At 45.0% G+C, this 17,951-nt stretch overlaps 1 protein-coding gene across 1 annotated transcript in view; it reads left to right on the forward strand.

Moving 5' to 3' along the window:
• GDAP1L1 (ganglioside induced differentiation associated protein 1 like 1) overlaps window positions 1–10,427 on the forward strand; it is a 36,523-nt gene extending 26,096 nt beyond the window's left edge. The window contains exon 6 of the mRNA XM_007530884.3: window positions 10,056–10,427. Coding sequence (XP_007530946.2) covers window positions 10,056–10,399 — 344 coding nt within the window. The 3' untranslated portion in view covers window positions 10,400–10,427. The remainder of the gene's footprint in view (window positions 1–10,055) is intronic.
• The last annotated feature ends 7,524 nt before the right edge of the window (window positions 10,428–17,951 follow it).

Here is a 17,951-nt window from a genome sequence, read left to right on the forward strand (position 1 = left end):
AGATTGTATTTTCAACTTGAAGTCTGGAAGACGGCAGGACATAAAGTGAGACAAAATGGGTAAATGAACAGAAACCAAAAAGTAGGAACAGAGCAGATGAGATTAGGGATCTTAGGGTGGAAGAAATCTTAGAAGTCCAATTTAGGCATGTTACTAGAGGCCCACAACTATGGTAGTTTTTGCTTGAGTTTGATAGCTAGCATGAAGTTGGATAAAAATATTTTCTGAGAAAATGGTGTCAGAGTAGAGAAAAGGGCTAGCAAGTTGGATTAGGGCAGTGAGTAGCTCCTATTCTTGAAAAAATTCTGTGGATGAAATTAACTATTTACTTCCATCCACCCAATCCAGAGCCCATCTATATCTTTATATTTAGCACCAGAGCCTGTATAACCTGTGAAATTTTTTTTTATTTTTTTTATTTAAGAAAGGATTAATTAACAAAACCATAGGGTAGGAGGGGTACAACTCCACACAATTCCCACCGCCCAATCTCCATATCCCACCCCCTCCCCCAATAGCTTTCCCATTCTCTATCCCTCTGGGAGCATGGACCCAGGGTCATTGAGGGTTGCAGAAGGTAGAAGGTCTGGCTTCTGTAATTGCTTCCTCGCTGAACATGGGCGTTGACTGGTCGGTCCATACTCCCAGTCTGCCTCTCTCTTTCCCTAGTAGGATGGGTCTCTGGGGAAGCTGAGCTCCAGGACACATTGGTGGTGTCTTCAATCCAGGGAAGTCTGGCCGGCATCCTGATGATACCAGGAACCTGGTGACTGAAAAGAGAGTTAACATACAAAGCCAAACAAATTGTTGAGCAATCATGGACCCAAAGCTTGGAAAAGTGGAGAGGAAGTATTAGGGAGGTACTCACTGCAAACTCTAGTGTACCTCTGCTTTCTTACTTTGGTGCCATACTCCAAACTCAGTCAATTTCTGCTTTGCGTTTCTACTTCTTCTTTTTTTTTTTTTTACATGCATAACATTCCCCAGATTCCCATTTAACAATACAACCCCCACTATTTCATTCATCATTTATCATGGACCTGTATTCACCCCACCCACCCACCCACCCCAGAGTCTTTTGCTTTGGTGTGATACTCCAATTCCATTTCAGGTTCGACTTGTGTTTTCTTTTCTAATCTTGTTTTTCAACTTCGGCCTGAGAGTGAGATCATCCCATATTCATCTTTCTGTTTCTGACTTATTTCACTCAACATGATTTTTTCAAGGTCCATCCAAGATCGGCTGAAAACGGTGAAGTCACCATTTTTTACAGCTGAGTAGTATTCCATTGTGTATATATACCACAACTTGCTCTGAATGACTCTGAAAATGTCCAATAGTTCTAGGTTATCTATCTCTTCATTTAGCTCCCTTATGTCTTTACTGATTTTCTTCCTGGATGATCTGTCAAGTTGAGATAGTGGGGTGTTGAAGTCCCCTACTATGATTGTGTTACTGTTAATATATTGCTGTAGCTCTTTCAGTAGAAGTTTGATGTATTTAGATGGCTTCTCATTGGGTGCATAGATATTAATAATTGTTAAGTCCTCTTGATTGACTGATCCTCTGAGCATTAAGTAGTGTCCATTCCTATCTTTTTTAATCTTATCTATTTTAAAGTCTATCATGTCAGATATGAGAATAGCTGTTCCTGCCCTTTTTTGTGGGCCATTGGCTTGAATGATAGTTTTCCATCCTTTCACTTTAAGTCTGTGTTTGTCTTGTTACGTTAGGTGAGTTTCCTGTAGACAACATATTGTTGGGTTGTGTTTTCGATCCATCTTCCTACTCTGTGTCTTTTAATAGGTGAATTCAGGCCATTCACATTTATTGATATCAAAGATTGAAGATATTTTAACGCCATTCTTGTAGAGTTTTAGAGTGTTTTGATATATGTTCTATTTGTGGTGGTCTGGTTGTTTATAGGAAACCTTTCAGAACTTCTTTCAAGGCAGGCTTGGTGATGGTTGCTTCCTTCAACTGTTGCTTGTCTGAGAAGGTTTTGATGCTTCCATCTAGTCTGAATGACAATCTAGCAGGATATAGTATTCTTGGCTGAAAGCCTTTCTCATTGAGCACTCGATAGATATCTTGCCATTCTCTTCTGGCCTGTAGTGTTTGTATGGAGAAGTCTGCTGCTAATCTTATGGGTTTTCCTTTGTAGGTGACTCTTTGTTTTTCTCTTGCAGCCTTGAGGATCCTTTCTTTATCCTTATTCCTTTCCAATCTAAGTATGACATGTCTTGGTGTCTTTAGGTCTGGGTTAATTCTGTTTGGGACCCTCTGGGCTTCTTGAATCTTTATGTCTTTGGTGTTGTTGAGACTAGAGAAATTTTCAGCTATTATGGCCTGGAGAATGCTTTCTTCCTCCCCTTCTCTTTCTTCCTCTGGTAAGCCAATAATGCGTATATTGTTTCTTTTGAAGTCATCCCATAGGACTCTGTTGTTGTTTTCAGCATCTCTTAATCTCTTTTTGAGATCTCTTACTTCTTTTTTAGTTGTCTCTAATTCATCCTCAATCTTGCTAATTCTGTCTTCAGCTCATTGATTCTATTCTCTCTGCCCTCTACTGCTTTCTGGAGTTCATCTATTTTGTTGCCCTGCTCTGATACTGTTTTAGCTTGTTCAGCTAGTTGCCTTCTTAGCTCAGCGATTTCAGCTTTCAGCTCTCTAATAACCATGAGATTATTAGAATTTTCTTCCATATTCTCATTTGTTGTTCCTGCATTTCTGATTACAATTTTTTCAAATTCTTTACTCACTCCTGTTATTATTTCCTTGGCTAATGTTTGGATGTTGAACTCGTTGTTTTGTGCTTCACCCTCTGGAGGACTTTTAGCTGGACTCTTGTCCTGGTTCGAGTCTCCAATATTTTTTCTTGTTGTTTTAACCATTTTATATAAGTTAACAGTTTTTTCAATCCCTGAGTTGGAGTTCAGTGGTGTAAAAGCCTTTTTTTTTTCCCCCTGTAGGCTATGGGAGCCTGAGGGCTTTTAAACTGTCAATAGGCTTCTTTGTTTAATCACTGACTCCTGACCAAGAAATAAAGCAGGGTGTGGCAGAGATAATCCAGTGGTTATGCAAAGAGACTTTCACAGCCCCTCAGCTATGCCACAGAGGTATAGGTCTTCTCCTGAGTTTCCCGGTTAGATCTCTGTGCCCTGGTGTCCCTCCCTGTTGCTGCTCCAGATTCTGAGGGTAGTAGCAATGGAGACTCAGAGTTGCACTTGGTGAGTCTCTGGGGAGTCCTTTCCTCCCTTCAGCTGTCCCCTTGTTGGTGGAGCAGACTGGAGGTGGTGTCTCCACTGACAAACTGTTGAACTGTGAGCAGTCACTTAATCTCTCCTTAGGCCCCTCTCTCCTCTCTGTCACCAGCCACGCGTGTTTGTACTCACGGGTGATTTACTGGGTTCCTGTGGTCATTCTAGTCCTGTCTTGTTTCGGTCCGGGTGGTCTCCTTTGGTATTCCTAGTTGATCCGGGAGAGGATAGGAGAGGAGAGAAAGCGATCTCCTGTGAAATTTTTTAAAGCTATTTTTAAAGGGTTTTAATTTATTTATTAGTGAGAAAGACAGGAGGAGAGAAAGAACCAGACATCAATGCTGCTGGGGATTGAACTTGGGATGTCATGCTTGAGAATCCAAAGGTTTTTCCACTCCATCACCTCCCGGACCACTGAACTCTTGTAATTTTATATGACACAGTTAAATCACAAATTAAAATATACATATGTAGTAATAATAAAGAAACAAAAAGAAGTGTATTAAAATTCGGTAGCTGGGGGGCAGGCAGTAGTACATCGGGTTAAGAGCATATGGCACAAAGCACACAGACTGGCATAGGGATCCCGCTTCAAGCCCCCAGCTCCACACCTGCAGAGGGGTCACTTCACAAGTGGTGAAGCAGGTCTGAAGGTGTCTATCTTTCTCTCCCCCTCTCTGTCTTCCCCATGTCTCTCAATTTCTGTCTGTCCTATCCAACAACAATGATAGCAATAACAACAATAATAACTACAACAACGATAAACAAGGGCAACAAAAAGGGAAAAAATAGCCTCCAGGAACAGTGGCTTTGTAGAGCAGGCACCGAGTCCCAGAATTAACCCTGGAGGGGGGAAAAAATTAAGTAACTACTGAAAGGACTTAAGAGTCAACCAAAGGAATTTGGATATTGACATGCAGTCTATTAGAACTGAGGTGGTTTGGGGGCTTTTTGTTTGTTTTGCAAAGAGGTGAGGTAGGAGCACAAGTGAGCTCCAGAATTTTAATTTCAATTCTAAACAACTGAGGTAAACATATTGTACAAGCAAGTGTCTCCTAAATAGGTAGGTTAATTTTAGATGTCATGTGGCCAAGGCAATAGATAATATACGATCCATATGAGAATTATTCTCTTCTTGATTCTTTCGATTATATTAAAGGACAATTAGTGCAATGCTAGTAAGTGATCCTTTTATAGTATATATGTGTGTTATCTGTCCCCCCTCTTAATAGCTATTCCCTTAAGAGCAAACAAATCCTGAGTGTAGATATTTCTGGTTGACAGTAGTAGCCAGCTGTGATGTAATAGCATTTGTTTTGTTTTGGTTATGCTTATTTTTATCATAGCATGTAGTTTATGGTGAGTGACACAATTAATGATAGTTTCTTATTTTATTGATCATTCATTCAGTAAAGATCTGGTGGGCTGGGGGTCGGGCAGTGGCGCAGTGGGTTAAGCGCATGTGGTGCAAAGTACAAGGACTGGCTTAAGGATCCCGGTTCAAGCCCCTGGCTCCCCACCTGCAGGGGAGTCGCTTCACAGGCGGTGAAGCAGGTCTGCAGTTGTCTCTCTTTCTCTCCCCTTCTCTGTCTTCCCCTCCTCTGTCCTATCCAACAATGAACAACATCAACAATGGCAACAATAATAACCACAAACGAGGCTACAACAACAAGGGCAACAAAAGGGGCAAAAATGGCCTCCCAGAACGGTGGATTCATGGTGCAGGCACCGAGCCCAGCAATAACCCTGGAGGAAAAAAGATATCTGGTGGGCCAGCCAGACCTTAACTACTATGTTAAGTACTGGGAATACAGCTGTAAACAAAACAGATCACAGTTCCTACTTTCAGAGAACTTCTATTCTAGCAGAAGCTGACAGACAGTAGGTACGAATGAGCATTACAGCAAACAGTGCAATTATAACGAGTTGTGTAACAGAACAAGGTTAGAGAGGAGCTTCGGGTTCCTTTTTAAACAGACCACTGAGAAGATGGCATTTGAAGGAGGTGAAGAAGTAAACCCTGAGGCTCAATGGGTGGAGTGTGGGGGGGGGATGTTTCCAGGCAAAGAGAATATCAAGTGGACAAGTCTTGAGGTGAAAATATGCCTGACAGGAGCTGGCAAGGAAAGCCACAGTGGTTGAGAGTAAGGGGAGAAGTAGAATCCAGGGTTATTCTTATTCTTATTAGTGATTTAATAATGATCGACAAGATTGTGGGATAAGAGGGGTACAAATCCATATAACTCTCACCACCAGAGTTCCATATCCCATCCCCTCCATTGGAAATTTCCCTATTTTATATCCCTCTGGGAGTATGGACCAAAGATCTTGATGGGATACAGAAGGTGGGAGGTCTAGCTTTTGTAATTCCTTCTCCACTGGACATGGACACTGATAGGTCAATCCATACCCCTAACCTGTTTCTCTTTCCCTAGTGGGGTTAGGTCTCTGGGGAGGTGGGGTTCCAGGACTCATTGGTGAAGTTGTCAGCCCAGGGAAGTCAGGTTGGCGTCATGGTTACATCTGCAACTGGGTGGCTGAAAAGCATTGAAATATAAAGCCGAACAAATTGTTTAATAGGAACCCAAAAGTAGAAATATGGCAGATGAGATTTGGGGTCTTCATGTTGGAAGAAGCTAAGAAGTCTATATTAGGTATATTCCAATGGACCCATGACTTTACTAGTTTTTGCCTAACCATGGGATTTTCCTAGTAAACCAAGTTCCTGAATAACTTGGTTGTAACAACAGTTATCTATTGCCTTCTTAAACTCTAAGACAGCAAGAAACCTTCCTCATTCTCAGTAAAACTCGTATTTCTCCCATTCCTGAAGCCTTGGGACTGTGCTTGTTTGCCTTCATGCTTCTCTTGTTCCACACCATTTGGTGCTGCATCTCAACCAAGTCAATGCAAATCACCTCTACTTGTTTCACTTCGGACTGTGTCCAGAGCTGCCAGACCTAGGATGTCAGCCCTCCAGCTCCAGATCTTTTCTAGCACATAGAACTCCTTAGCTCTGTTTTGGGTGGCACACTTCCTAACAAAGTTACAGAACCTAGATATACACCAGAGCCCAAGGGATAGAGTACAATGTGCACAGGCATCTATAAGTTAGGGGGAAAAAAATATACTCTAAAAGGGTGCAATCATCTGCAGTGAGTAGACTTAGACTCAGTATGTGCAGCAAGCAAGTAGAAAAACCTAAAAAAGACACCATAAAGTACTTAATCAAATAGTCTCTACTTAGACCTAGACACCCTCCTCACCTTCTTCCTATCTCACTTCCCTCAATCATTCTAAGTCTAACCCTGCCAGATAAAGTAAGGACTACAAAAGCTGGATAAGGGCAAGAGACTGGAACACTTTAACGATGGCCCTTTCAGCCACTACCAGGCCACCCCATCATCTAGGGTCCTAGTCAGGGAATACTGGGGTTCCCACATAGATTTATTGGATCTAGACCTCTAGCAGATCCCTCTGTCCACCATCCCTGGTCATCTCCATCAGGAACAAGATCATAAACCCTCTTATGGGTCTCTATAGGACCTTGCCCTTAATGTAGAACAATGATAGAAACTGTCCCACTCTCCAAAGGGAGGCTGAGTCAACATACTTTGCCACTTGAGGAAGACTGGTCCTGAAATGAGTGCAGCCTAGAATGTTCCTAGCTGTGACCATGGAATGCAAATGCAGACCTACAGGGATGCAGAAGCTATTTTTTAAAATTTTCTTTATTGGGGGATTAATGTTTTACATTCAACAGTAAATACAGTAGTTTGTACTTGCATAACATTTCTCAGTTTTCCACATAATGATACAACTCCCACTAGGTCCTCTGCCATCCTTTTTGGACCTGTACTCTCCCCCCACACCCACCCCAGAGTCTTTTACTTTGGTGTAATATACCAAGTCCAGTTAAGGCTCTACTTGTGTTTTCTCTTCTGATCTTGTTTTTCAACTTCTGGGATGCAGAAGTTATATAGGCTCCTGTGTTAAATATGAATAGACATGGGCTCTAGGTTAGATTGATGGGGTTTACAATAAACAGTATTTACATGCTTTTCCCATATTTGGGAGCTACTCTCTGCTCTGATCCAGCTTTCTAGTCTGGATCACAACTCTGACACCATCTTTCCAGACAATACTTTTATCTTATCTGCATATTAGCTATTGGGCTCAGGCAAAAATTAGAATCCAGGGTCTTAAAGGTACCTGGAGGCCAGAGCACATACAGCTGCTAGGCCACTGGAGGGACTTTTATTCTGACCACAACCATGAATCTAGAGGATTTTTAAAAAATATTTATTTATTCCCTTTTGTTGTCCTTGTTGTTTAATTGATGCTGTCATTGTTGGATAGGACAGAGAGAAATGGAGAGAGGAGAGGAAGGCAGAGAGGGGGAGAGAAAGATAGACACCTGCAGACCTGTGAAGTGACTCTCCTGCAGGTGGGGAGCCGGAGGCTCGAACTGGAATCCTTATGCTGGTCCTTGCGCTTTGCGCCACATGCACTTAACCTGCTACACTACCACCCGACTCCCTCACTAAAGGATTTTAAGCAGAGAGAAATGATGTTAAGTTTTTATGGGATCTCTCTGGCTACTCTTCTGAGAATAGACTCCAGGGAGTCCTGGACAGAAGCTGGAGACCTTTTAAGGGAATGTTGTGATAATTCAGAGAGGAGATAATGGCTGCTCTGGATGTGTCTTGCTTTTCTTCAGGATGTATTTTGAAGATAAAGTTGATGGGAACTGCTGACAAAGTGTACGTGGGGTAATAATAATAATAATAATGGGGAGAATTTGGTGTGGCATAATGTGTCTTGCTGGGTTCTGGCCAGCAGAAGCTATGGTGGTCACAAGAATGATTACCCAAGATGGGTCAAACAGAGGAGGTGGACGGTGGAGACCCAAGCATCACAGCCTCAGTTTTTGACCCACATTTATTTGAATCAGAATCTTAGAATCAACACGCTTTGCATTATTTCCAAGACATGTTTTGTGGTTATGTTTGGGTGATTTCCAAGACATGTTTGGTGGTTAGGGGTTATTTCTAAGAAATGACCTATATTGTTATTTCTTGTTACCTAAACAATATTTGTACCATATAGTTGTTGAACAGCTGTTACTAAGCAAACAAAAGCACACTATGTATTTCTGTTATCTTTAGCAGAGGAAAACAAGTTACTGTTTCTATCTGGGCAGTCTTCTGCTTGGCAATAGCAAAGAAAAGCACTACATTTTTTTTTTTTTTGGTTTTATCCAAGATGACTTCATATGTTCTTTTTCTTAACTTCCATAATGTGGCTTTTGACCTGAGTGACTAGAAGGAGAGAGGTACTTTATGACTGATACGGTGTGGGGTGGGAGTGGCAATCAATGACTCAGTTTGGCAGAGGCCAAGTTTAAAATGATAGCAGCTGCTAAATGGATAATTGGGGGTCGGATGGTGGTACACTAGGTTGAGTACACATATTACAATGTGGAAGGATCCTGGTTCAAGCCCCTCGTCCCCACCTTGGGGGGGGGGCTCACAAGCTTGAAACACAGTGCTTCAGATGGCTCTCTCTCTCAAGCCCCCTCTTCTCTCTCAATTTATCTCTATCTCTATCCAATAAATAAATAATTAAAATGAAATAATACAACTTAAAAAAAGCAAATAAATAAGGGGCCAGGTGTTGGCGCACCTTGTTGAGAACACATGTTACAGTGAGCAAGAATGTGGGTTCAAGCCTCCGGTCCTGGTTACATGTACATGTTACCATGTGCAAGGACCCTAGTTCAAACCCCCAGTCCCTACCTGTAGGGGGGAAGCTTTGTGAATGGTGAAGCAGTGCTGCAGGTGTCTCTCTGTCTTTCCCTCTCTATCACCCCTTCCCTCTTGATTTCTGGCTGTCTCTATCCAATAAATAAGTAAAGATAATAAAATTTTTTTAAATGGCAGAGGACCTAATGGGGGGTGTATTGTTATGTGGAAAACTGGAAAGTCTTATGCATGTACAAACTATTGTATTTAATGTTGACTGTAAAACATTAATCCCCCAATAAAGAAAAAAACAAGTAAATAAATGAACAATAGCATATGTAAGTCTAGAACTTTAGTTGTTATTTTTAAACTTTTTATTATTTTATTTTATTTTATTTGATAGGACAGAAAGAAATTGAATGGGAAGGGGGATAGAGAAAGAGAGAGAGAGGAACAACTACAACACTGCTTCACTACTTGTGAAGCTTCATATCTGCAGGTGGGGACCGGGGGTTTGAACCAGGGTCCTTGCACATGGTAACATGTACACTTAACCAGATGTGCCACTATCTGCCCCATGATTCTAGAACTTAATACACAGATTTTATATATTTTTTTAAACTTTCTTTTTAAAATTTTTTTTATCTTTATTTTCTGGATAGAGACAGTCACAAATTGAGAGGGAAGGGGGTGATAGAGAGGGAGAGAAACAGAAAGAGACCTGCAGCACTGCTTCACCACTTGTGAAGCTTTCCCCCTGCAGGTGGGGGCCAGGGGCTTGAACCTGGGTCTTTGTGCACTGTAACATGTGCACTCAACCAGGTGTGCCACCACCTGGCCAGATTTTTATATTAAAGTCAATTGATTTAAAGAAAAACAAGAATAGCAATCATATAAAGATAGAACAAAACCATTCAAGTCATATGGGAATGAATGATCTTGGGGAAGCCAAGGCAGGCAGACTAATGCCAGAGTTCATGAGAAAAAAAGTGAGTGTGTGGGGAAGCCCAACTCAGTCTCCTGGACCAATCTCTGCTCCCTCCCACCCCAGGACAGAAGTGTGAGCTGTGGCTGTGTGGCTGTGCCTTCACCCTTGCTGATGTCCTCCTGGGAGTCACTCTGCACCGCCTCAAGTTCCTGGGACTGTCCAAGAAATACTGGGAAGATGGCAGCCGGCCCAACCTGCAGTCTTTCTTTGAAAGGGTTCAGAAGCGCTTTGCCTTCCGGAAAGTCCTGGGCGACATCCACACCACTCTACTGTCAGCCGTTATCCCTAATGCCTTTCGGCTGGTCAAGCGAAAACCGCCCTCTTTCTTTGGGGCATCCTTCCTCATGGGCTCCCTGGGTGGGATGGGCTACTTTGCCTACTGGTACCTCAAGAAAAAATACATCTAGAGCCAGCCTGGGCTGGTATCTGACTGTCGGTGTCTCTGTGCTGTGTGACTCCCAACAAGCTCTCAGTAACACACAGTGTCATGGACACTTGGGCCGTGTCCCCTCCCTGCCCCCTGTACGGAATAATTCTATCGTCAGTGTGAAAACATTCTATAGTTTAGAAGTAGATGTTGCTAGTGCCGTGAGTTGAGGCTGTGGCTCCACTGAAGCAGAGAGTCAATGAGAGAGAGTGAGCGAGTGAGCAAGTGAGAGAGAACAGAAACAGAACACAATTGCCTTTTCTTTCAATTCAAGGTCTCAAGAGGAAACTGGGGACTGGTTAGGATCTGAGGTGAGTCCCAGGCTGTTTCACCCACCCAGAAACTGGGAGGTGCTGGGGGCTCAGAGCCTAACCCCTCACTTCCCCTTCCCTTTGCCCAGGGAACTCTTCCACAGGACAAAGCCAACATCAAGACTCCACTCTTCTAAGCACTAACATCCGGGTGGGGCTGGAGACCCCAAGACCCCCTAGGAGTCCCCTGAAGACCAGAAGGGGCATCATTCATCTCCTGGACATGGACCAAGCTGGCACTGACTGGAGCCAAAGCAGCGGCACCCCACCACCAAGCCATGTTGTTGGGGGGAGGGGGCGGGACACTAGGAGCACACCTCTCAATCCCCAACTGGTCTGGCCAGTGTGTTTGATTCGGCACATGACCAGAGAGCTTTGTGGGCATCAGTCGCCCGTCAACCTCTCCCTTCACAGAGTCGAGTTTTCCTCCATGTAAGGTGGGCTCCCAGCAAAGCCATGGTGACTTCTGTTCAGAAGGTCAGTCCCTGCCCACGTGCAGGCAGGTGTCCCTCTCCCAGCCCCTGCCAAAGCCATCCTCTGTAATGCCTGCCTTGCCCATCACTTGTGGGACTCCCCTGCCCGCAGTGCCACATGGTGGGGGTGGGGGTGGGGAGAGGTCTCTGAATCCACATTGCCCACCCTGGTTGTGTCTCACTTCCCTGTGCCTTTTGCATGTTGGGAGAGCGTCTGGGTGCCACTGCCACTCGTGCTTAGAAACCACGGAAAGCCCCCAATAAAGCCTCGGGGGAAGCAGTTGCTTTTTCATTTCTAAGCCTCTGTTGTCCTGTGAGCTCTCATTTCCAAAGGTTGGGATCAGAGGAGCAGAGACCCGAGGTTCAAACTCAGTTCTCCTCAAAAGCAAGTGAGTGCTGAGTTCAGACCTTGAGTAGCTGGGTGCAGGGGTGGCTTCTGGAGAGACTCGACCAAGTTCTGACCTGAATGTAAATTCACCTCCTTGGGCACAAAGCTTCTCAGTTTACAGAGCATGCTCATAACCAAGCATTCAGGTGACCTTCTGCATGGACCTTCAGGGTGTATTCAGCACACATACCCTAGTGTTCCCAAAGGGAAAATGGATTCTAGTGCTTGGAGAACTTTAAACCAGGACTATCATTTTTAGAACACAAGGCATAGTTTAAATTATTTTGTAAAAAAAAAAAAAATAAGTAGTTGCTATCTTTTTCATCTCTAAACCATCAAAGTCCAGGGGCCAAGCGACAGCTCACTCAGTAAGGTGTGTGATTTATCATGTGTGAGGCATCAGGTTCAATCCCCAGCACCACATGTGGGCATCATGGCACCAGGAGAATCTCTATAGATGATAGAATAGTGCTATGGGGTTTTAGCCCCCACATATCTCCATCCTCTCCCTCTTCCTCTCTCTCTATATATATTATAATATATATGATATTAATAATATATATTTAAAACAAGTAAAATGATGGAATCACGCATACATGAGGCCTCAGCACCACAGATAAAGGAATAAATAAATAAATAAAGGAATGAACCATCAAAATCCAAAGTTTCAGACATGGGGAGCAACACTTTTGTGAGTGGGTTGTTGTGTACAATAACGAGAATAGTCCTTTTCATTTCTACTCCAACACTACTAGATCCACACTTTCTGGATGTGGGAGAATCAGTGTTATGGTTAGTTCAAAGTACATAATGAATCTTGTACAACAGCACCCAACATTATAGTGCCCCCTAGTGGCTGTATGGTAGAATAGAGTCTTCAGTAGACAATTTCAATGTCCTAGTTCAGGAACTTCTAGATTATATAGGCTACATGGTGAGGCCAGAGAATTCCATAGGTGCAGTCACTGTCTTCCTTTCTTCCTTCCTTCTTTCTTTCTTTTTTAAAGTTTTATTATCTTCATTTATTTGATAGAGACAGCCAGATATTGCGAGGGAAGGAGGAGATAGACACCTGCAGACCAGCTCACCACTTGGGAAGCTTTCCCCTTGCAGGTGGGAACTCGGGGGTTAAACCTGGGCCATTGAGCATTGGAGCATGTGCGCTCAACCAGGTGCTCCACCACCCAGCCCCCCTTTCTTCCTTCCATTTATTGCAACCAGGTTTATTGCTGAGGCTTGGTGCTGGCACTATGAACCCACTGCTCCTGGTGGCCATTTTTTTCTGTAATTTTTTCTTTCCTTCTTATTTTTATTAGACAAGACAGAGAAAAATTGAGAGGAGAGAAGGAGAGAGAAAGAGAGTCAGCTGCAGGTCTGCTTTACTTATCGTGAAACATTCTCCCCCCACCCCAGCCAGTGGGGAGCGGGGCTCGAACTCAGGTCCTTGAGCATGTCAATATGTGCACCTAATTGGGTGGTGCATCACCACCCGACACCCTTGTTGCATTTCTTTTGCTGTAGTGCTGCACAGCTATCTAGAACAAGGTGTCCACGATGTGGTGATCAAGGAAAGCAAATCCATAGCACCAAGTGAGAAAAGAGTCCATGAAGTAACCTGCCACTAGGTGGCTACTTCCTATGGGGAATGATTCCACCACAGGAACTGTAGTTACTAGCTGAGCTAATATCAATGAGAGGAAGTGTGGAGAGCCATGTGCCGCGCCCCAAGATGGCACCAGCCTCCTCTACCCTCCAGACCACAGGGAGAAGTAAACAACTCCATAAATGGTCTGAGACTGAGAGCACGCTTGCTTCCTCGATCCTGTGCATTTGAGCAGCTGCCACGTGTGCCCTTGGGATTGGCTGACCCATGAGTACATAAGTTGGAGGTTAGGTTATAGCGGGGCTTTTTGCTGTTCAAGGTTCCCGAATAAACTGCTTGAAGAAGAAATCGGCGTTGCGTGATCCTTGCAGGCAAGGGTGGACGCGACAAGTGGTGGCCCGTTCGGGGACATCATCCGAAACGGGGTTCAGAACTTCGGCAGTCGGGGCAGTGCACTGGTAAGTTCCCAGGGTAAAGTGGGACAATAAGGCCCGCGGTGAGGCGGCTAGCAGGGCTCGTCTCTGTAGATAAAGGACGAGCGGGAGAACGTTCGTGGGTTTAGCGAACGGAAAGTAAAAGTCCCCCCGGGTAGCGAACGGGGAGTACAAAGTGGGCTAGCAGCCACATAATTTTTGGGAGGAAGTTATCATGGGGACTTCCCAGTCCCATCCAATTTTTTTGGCTCTGCAGGAGCTACTTCTATCCAAGAAATTAAAAATCAAGAAGTCCACACTTGAAAGATTCTTGAGTGAGTGTGACATAGTCGCCCCCTGGTTCGCAGCCTCAGGGAGCTTGACTGTCTCTTGCTGGGAGAAGTTAGGAAAGGACCTAGACTTTGCTTGGGAGCAGGATGACCTGAAAGCAGGAGTAAGGCCCGTATGGAAATTAGTGCGCAGTTGCCTTGAGGATCAGAAACACTCCCCTCCTCCTCGGAATCAGAGGAGGAGGAGGGGGAGGACGTGCAGGCCTTAGTGGAGAGACTGGAAGAGGCTACTTTAAGAGAAAGAAGGAAAAGGAAAGAGAGGGATAAGGCACCAAAAAAAACTGGAGGATGGAGAACTGGGAGGGGGCTATGCCTCAGCCTTGCCCTCGGCTCTGCCCCCTTATCCGGAGGGCGTGACAACCGTCCAACCCTTGGGGACTGGAGGGCCAAGCCGTTCCTTTTGCCCGGGTCTATGGGCCTGGGTTAGGACGGAGATGCAGCTTGTCTATCCGGTGTTTCAAGATCTCCAAGGGAACTGGTATGAGGAGCCCTTGGATTTCAAAGTAGTTAAGTCCCTGGCAGAATCTGTGAAGGCTTATGGGGTTAGTGCATCCTTCACTCTTGCTCAAGTGGAATCTCTCAATAGGCTTTGCATGACACCGGCTGATTGGCAAGGCTTAGTTCGTGCTTGTCTCAGCCCAGGACAGTATCTAGATTGGAGAGCATTCTGGATTGATTTTGCAACCGAGCAAGTGGCGGTTAATGCACGCGCAGGTCAACCTGCCTGGGACCGAGACATGCTCCTAGGACTAGGCAGGTTTGTAGGCCAGCAGACTGGGTACCCTCCACAAGTATATGAGCAGGTGAATCTCTGTGCCATAAGAGCATGGAAGGCCCTTCCATATAGGGGACAAGTTAGCGGCAACTTAACAAAAATTCTGCAGGGACCCATGGAGCCTTTTTCAGATTTTGTGGCCCGCATAGTTGAGGCGGCGGGCAGAATCTTTGGGGACCCAGACACAGCTATGCCTCTTATTAAACAGCTGGTATATGAGCAATGTACCAAAGAATGCAGAGCGGCTATCACACCACATAAGGGGAAAGGAATTGAGTGGTGGTTGAAAGTTTGCAGAGAGATTGGAGGCCCTTTGACTAATGCGGGACTTGCCGCTGCGGTTGTCCAACTTGCAGGAAGGAAAAGCAGTAACACTGGGGCTTGTTTCAAATGTGGCAAGATGGGACATATTAAGAAGCAGTGCCCTGAGAAAGGCAGAACAGGAGGAAGTGCTAGAATGAGACAGCCCGGCCTCTGCCCTAGATGTAAAAAGGGGAACCATTGGGTTAACGAATGCCGCTCCGTTAAGGACATTAACGGACAACCCCTGAGTCAGGGATATGGAGGAGCCTGTCCAAAAAACGGCCAGAGGGGCCCCCGTCCCCAGGGCCCACAAATATATGGGGCAGTAGAGAGTCGGGACAGGGAGATCAGTCAGGAAAGGTGGCCCAGCTTTCGCCCTCCGGGGAACCACGGAGAGCCACTGCGGGCTCAGCAGGATTGGACCTCTGTTCCACCTCCCGACTTGTCTTAACTCCTCAGATGGGGGTCCAGCTTGTAACAACCAACTTTACAGGACCCCTCGAGCCAGGCACAGTAGGCTTACTTTTGGGCAGATCCTCTTCAGCATTGCGAGGACTTCTTATTCACCCTGGGGTTATAGACTCCGACTTCACCGGGGTTGTTAAGATTATGGTGTCCTCCCCCCGGGGAATTGTAGCCATTTCCCCGGGAGACAAGATCGCCCAATTGCTTATCTTACCCAGCCTACATGATCGCTTTGCGGCTAAGACAGTTGAACGGTGGGGGGGGGGGGTCGAGGTTTTGGCTCCTCCGGCACAGACTTGACATTCCTATCTCTGGATTTAGAACAAAGACCATTGATGGTATTAGAAGTTGAAGGAAAAAACATTCAGGGGCTTCTTGATACTGGGGCTGACAGAAGTATTGTGGCCGCCAAAGACTGGCCAACAGGATGGCCTGTGCAAACTTCCTCTCAAAGCCTGGGTTATGCAAGGACTCCAGACATGAGTGCTAGACAGCTAAAATGGAAAGATCAGGAAGGCCATTGTGGCTTGATGCAGCCGTATGTTTTGGAGCTACCCATCTCGTTATGGGGGAGGGACTTGCTTAAAGAGATGGATTTTAAATTAAGTAATGAATACTCCATGGCAGCTCAAACTCAGATGAAAAGAATGGGTTGTGTCCCTGGCTTTGGCCTGGGGAAGCACCTACAGGGACGCAAGTCCCCTGTTGCGGCTCGACCGCACTCAGGAAGATCAGGTCTGGGTTTTTCCTAGGGGCCACTGCGGACACAGGTATTCCCATCTCTTAGAAAACAGAGGATCCAGTGTGGGTTCCTCAGTGGCCTCTTTCCTCTGAAAAATTAGCCACGACCAGAGAGCTGGTTGCGGAGCAACTTGCCTTGAAACATATCAAACCTTCTGTGTCCCCCTGGAATACTCCTATATTTGTGATTAAGAAAAGGTCAGGAAAATGGAGACTGTTACATGATCTGCGGGCAATAAACCGCCAAATGCAGATCATGGGGCCAGTGCAGCGGGGGCTTCCATTGCTAACGGCCCTGCCTGAGAGATGGCCCATAATAGTCATAGATATCAAGGATTGTTTTTTCTCTATCCCATTAAGTGAGAGGGACAAGGAAAGATTCGCCTTTACCGTACCATCCTGCAATCATGAAGAACCCGACCAGAGATTCAAATGGGTAATGCTGCCCCAGGGTATGGCGAATAGTCCAACCATGTGCCAGCTGTTTGTTAGTGAGACGATTGCTCCCCTCAGGAAGAAATATCCTACCTTAAAATGTATTCATTATATGGATGATATTCTACTTGCTGAAAAAACTGAAACCTTACTTGATCAAGCGTATGAGGAATTAGTTCAGATTTTAAGAGGAAAAGGGCTGTATATTGCCCCTGAAAAGGTGCAGAGAGGTGAGGTGGTAAACTACTTAGGAGCATGCATTAAACCTATCGAGGTAGTGCCCCAGAAGCTGGAATTGAGGAAGGATGGCTTACGTACTCTGAATGACTTTCAAAAATTGTTAGGGAATATTAATTGGGTGAGGAGTTACTTGAAGCTTCCAAATCATGAGCTGAAACCCCTGTATGATGTCTTGATAGGGGATTCCGCCCTGAACTCCCCAAGAGTATTGACGCCAGAGGTTAGGCTGGTCCTAGAGAAGGTAGAAAGATTCCTTCAGGGAGCCTTCTTGAAACGTTGGGATGCCAACAAGCCCCTGACTTTATGCATTTTAGCTACCTTGTCACAGCCCATGGGGCTGCTGTGGCAAGAGGGTCCATTGCTTTGGATTCATTCAAGAATTTCTCCTGCTAAATCCATACAATATTATCCTTCAGCAGTAGCAGATCTGGCCCTGACCGGGATTCAGCAATATATACAGTTTTTTTGGCATCTTACCAACCACATTGGTGGTCCCTTATTCTAGCTACCAGGTACAGACCCTGTGTGGAGCTTTGGATGAGTGGGCCGTCTTGAGATGCGGCTATCCCGGAGAAATTGATAATCACTATCCCAAACATCCTCTCGTGAGCTTCTTTAAGGAGCACCCCGTGATTTTCCCTAAGATTACTGCAGTGAGGCCTCTGTCTTCAGTGCCTAACATTTTCACAGACGGCTCTAAGACAGGATGTGGAGCTTACGTAATAGAACACCAAGAACCAGTTAGGTGTCATTTCCAACCAGGCTCTCCTCAAATAGTAGAGTTGCAAATTGTAATTGAAGTTTTTAAGAGATGCCATTTTTCCTTTAATTTGATATCTGACTCTGCTTATGTGGTTAATGCAGTCAAGGTTCTAGAAGCAGCTGGACCTATAAAAAGATCCAGCACGGTGTGTGCGCTGTTAAAAGAACTACAAGATCTGACTTGGCACCGCACACAGCGCTTTTATATTCAACACATTTGAGCACACACTGGATTGCCTGGCCCCCTGAGTGAGGGTAATAACATTGTAGATA

This window comes from Erinaceus europaeus, chromosome 1 (genome assembly GCF_950295315.1).
Source record: "Erinaceus europaeus chromosome 1, mEriEur2.1, whole genome shotgun sequence".
Classification (NCBI taxonomy): domain Eukaryota; kingdom Metazoa; phylum Chordata; class Mammalia; order Eulipotyphla; family Erinaceidae; genus Erinaceus; species Erinaceus europaeus.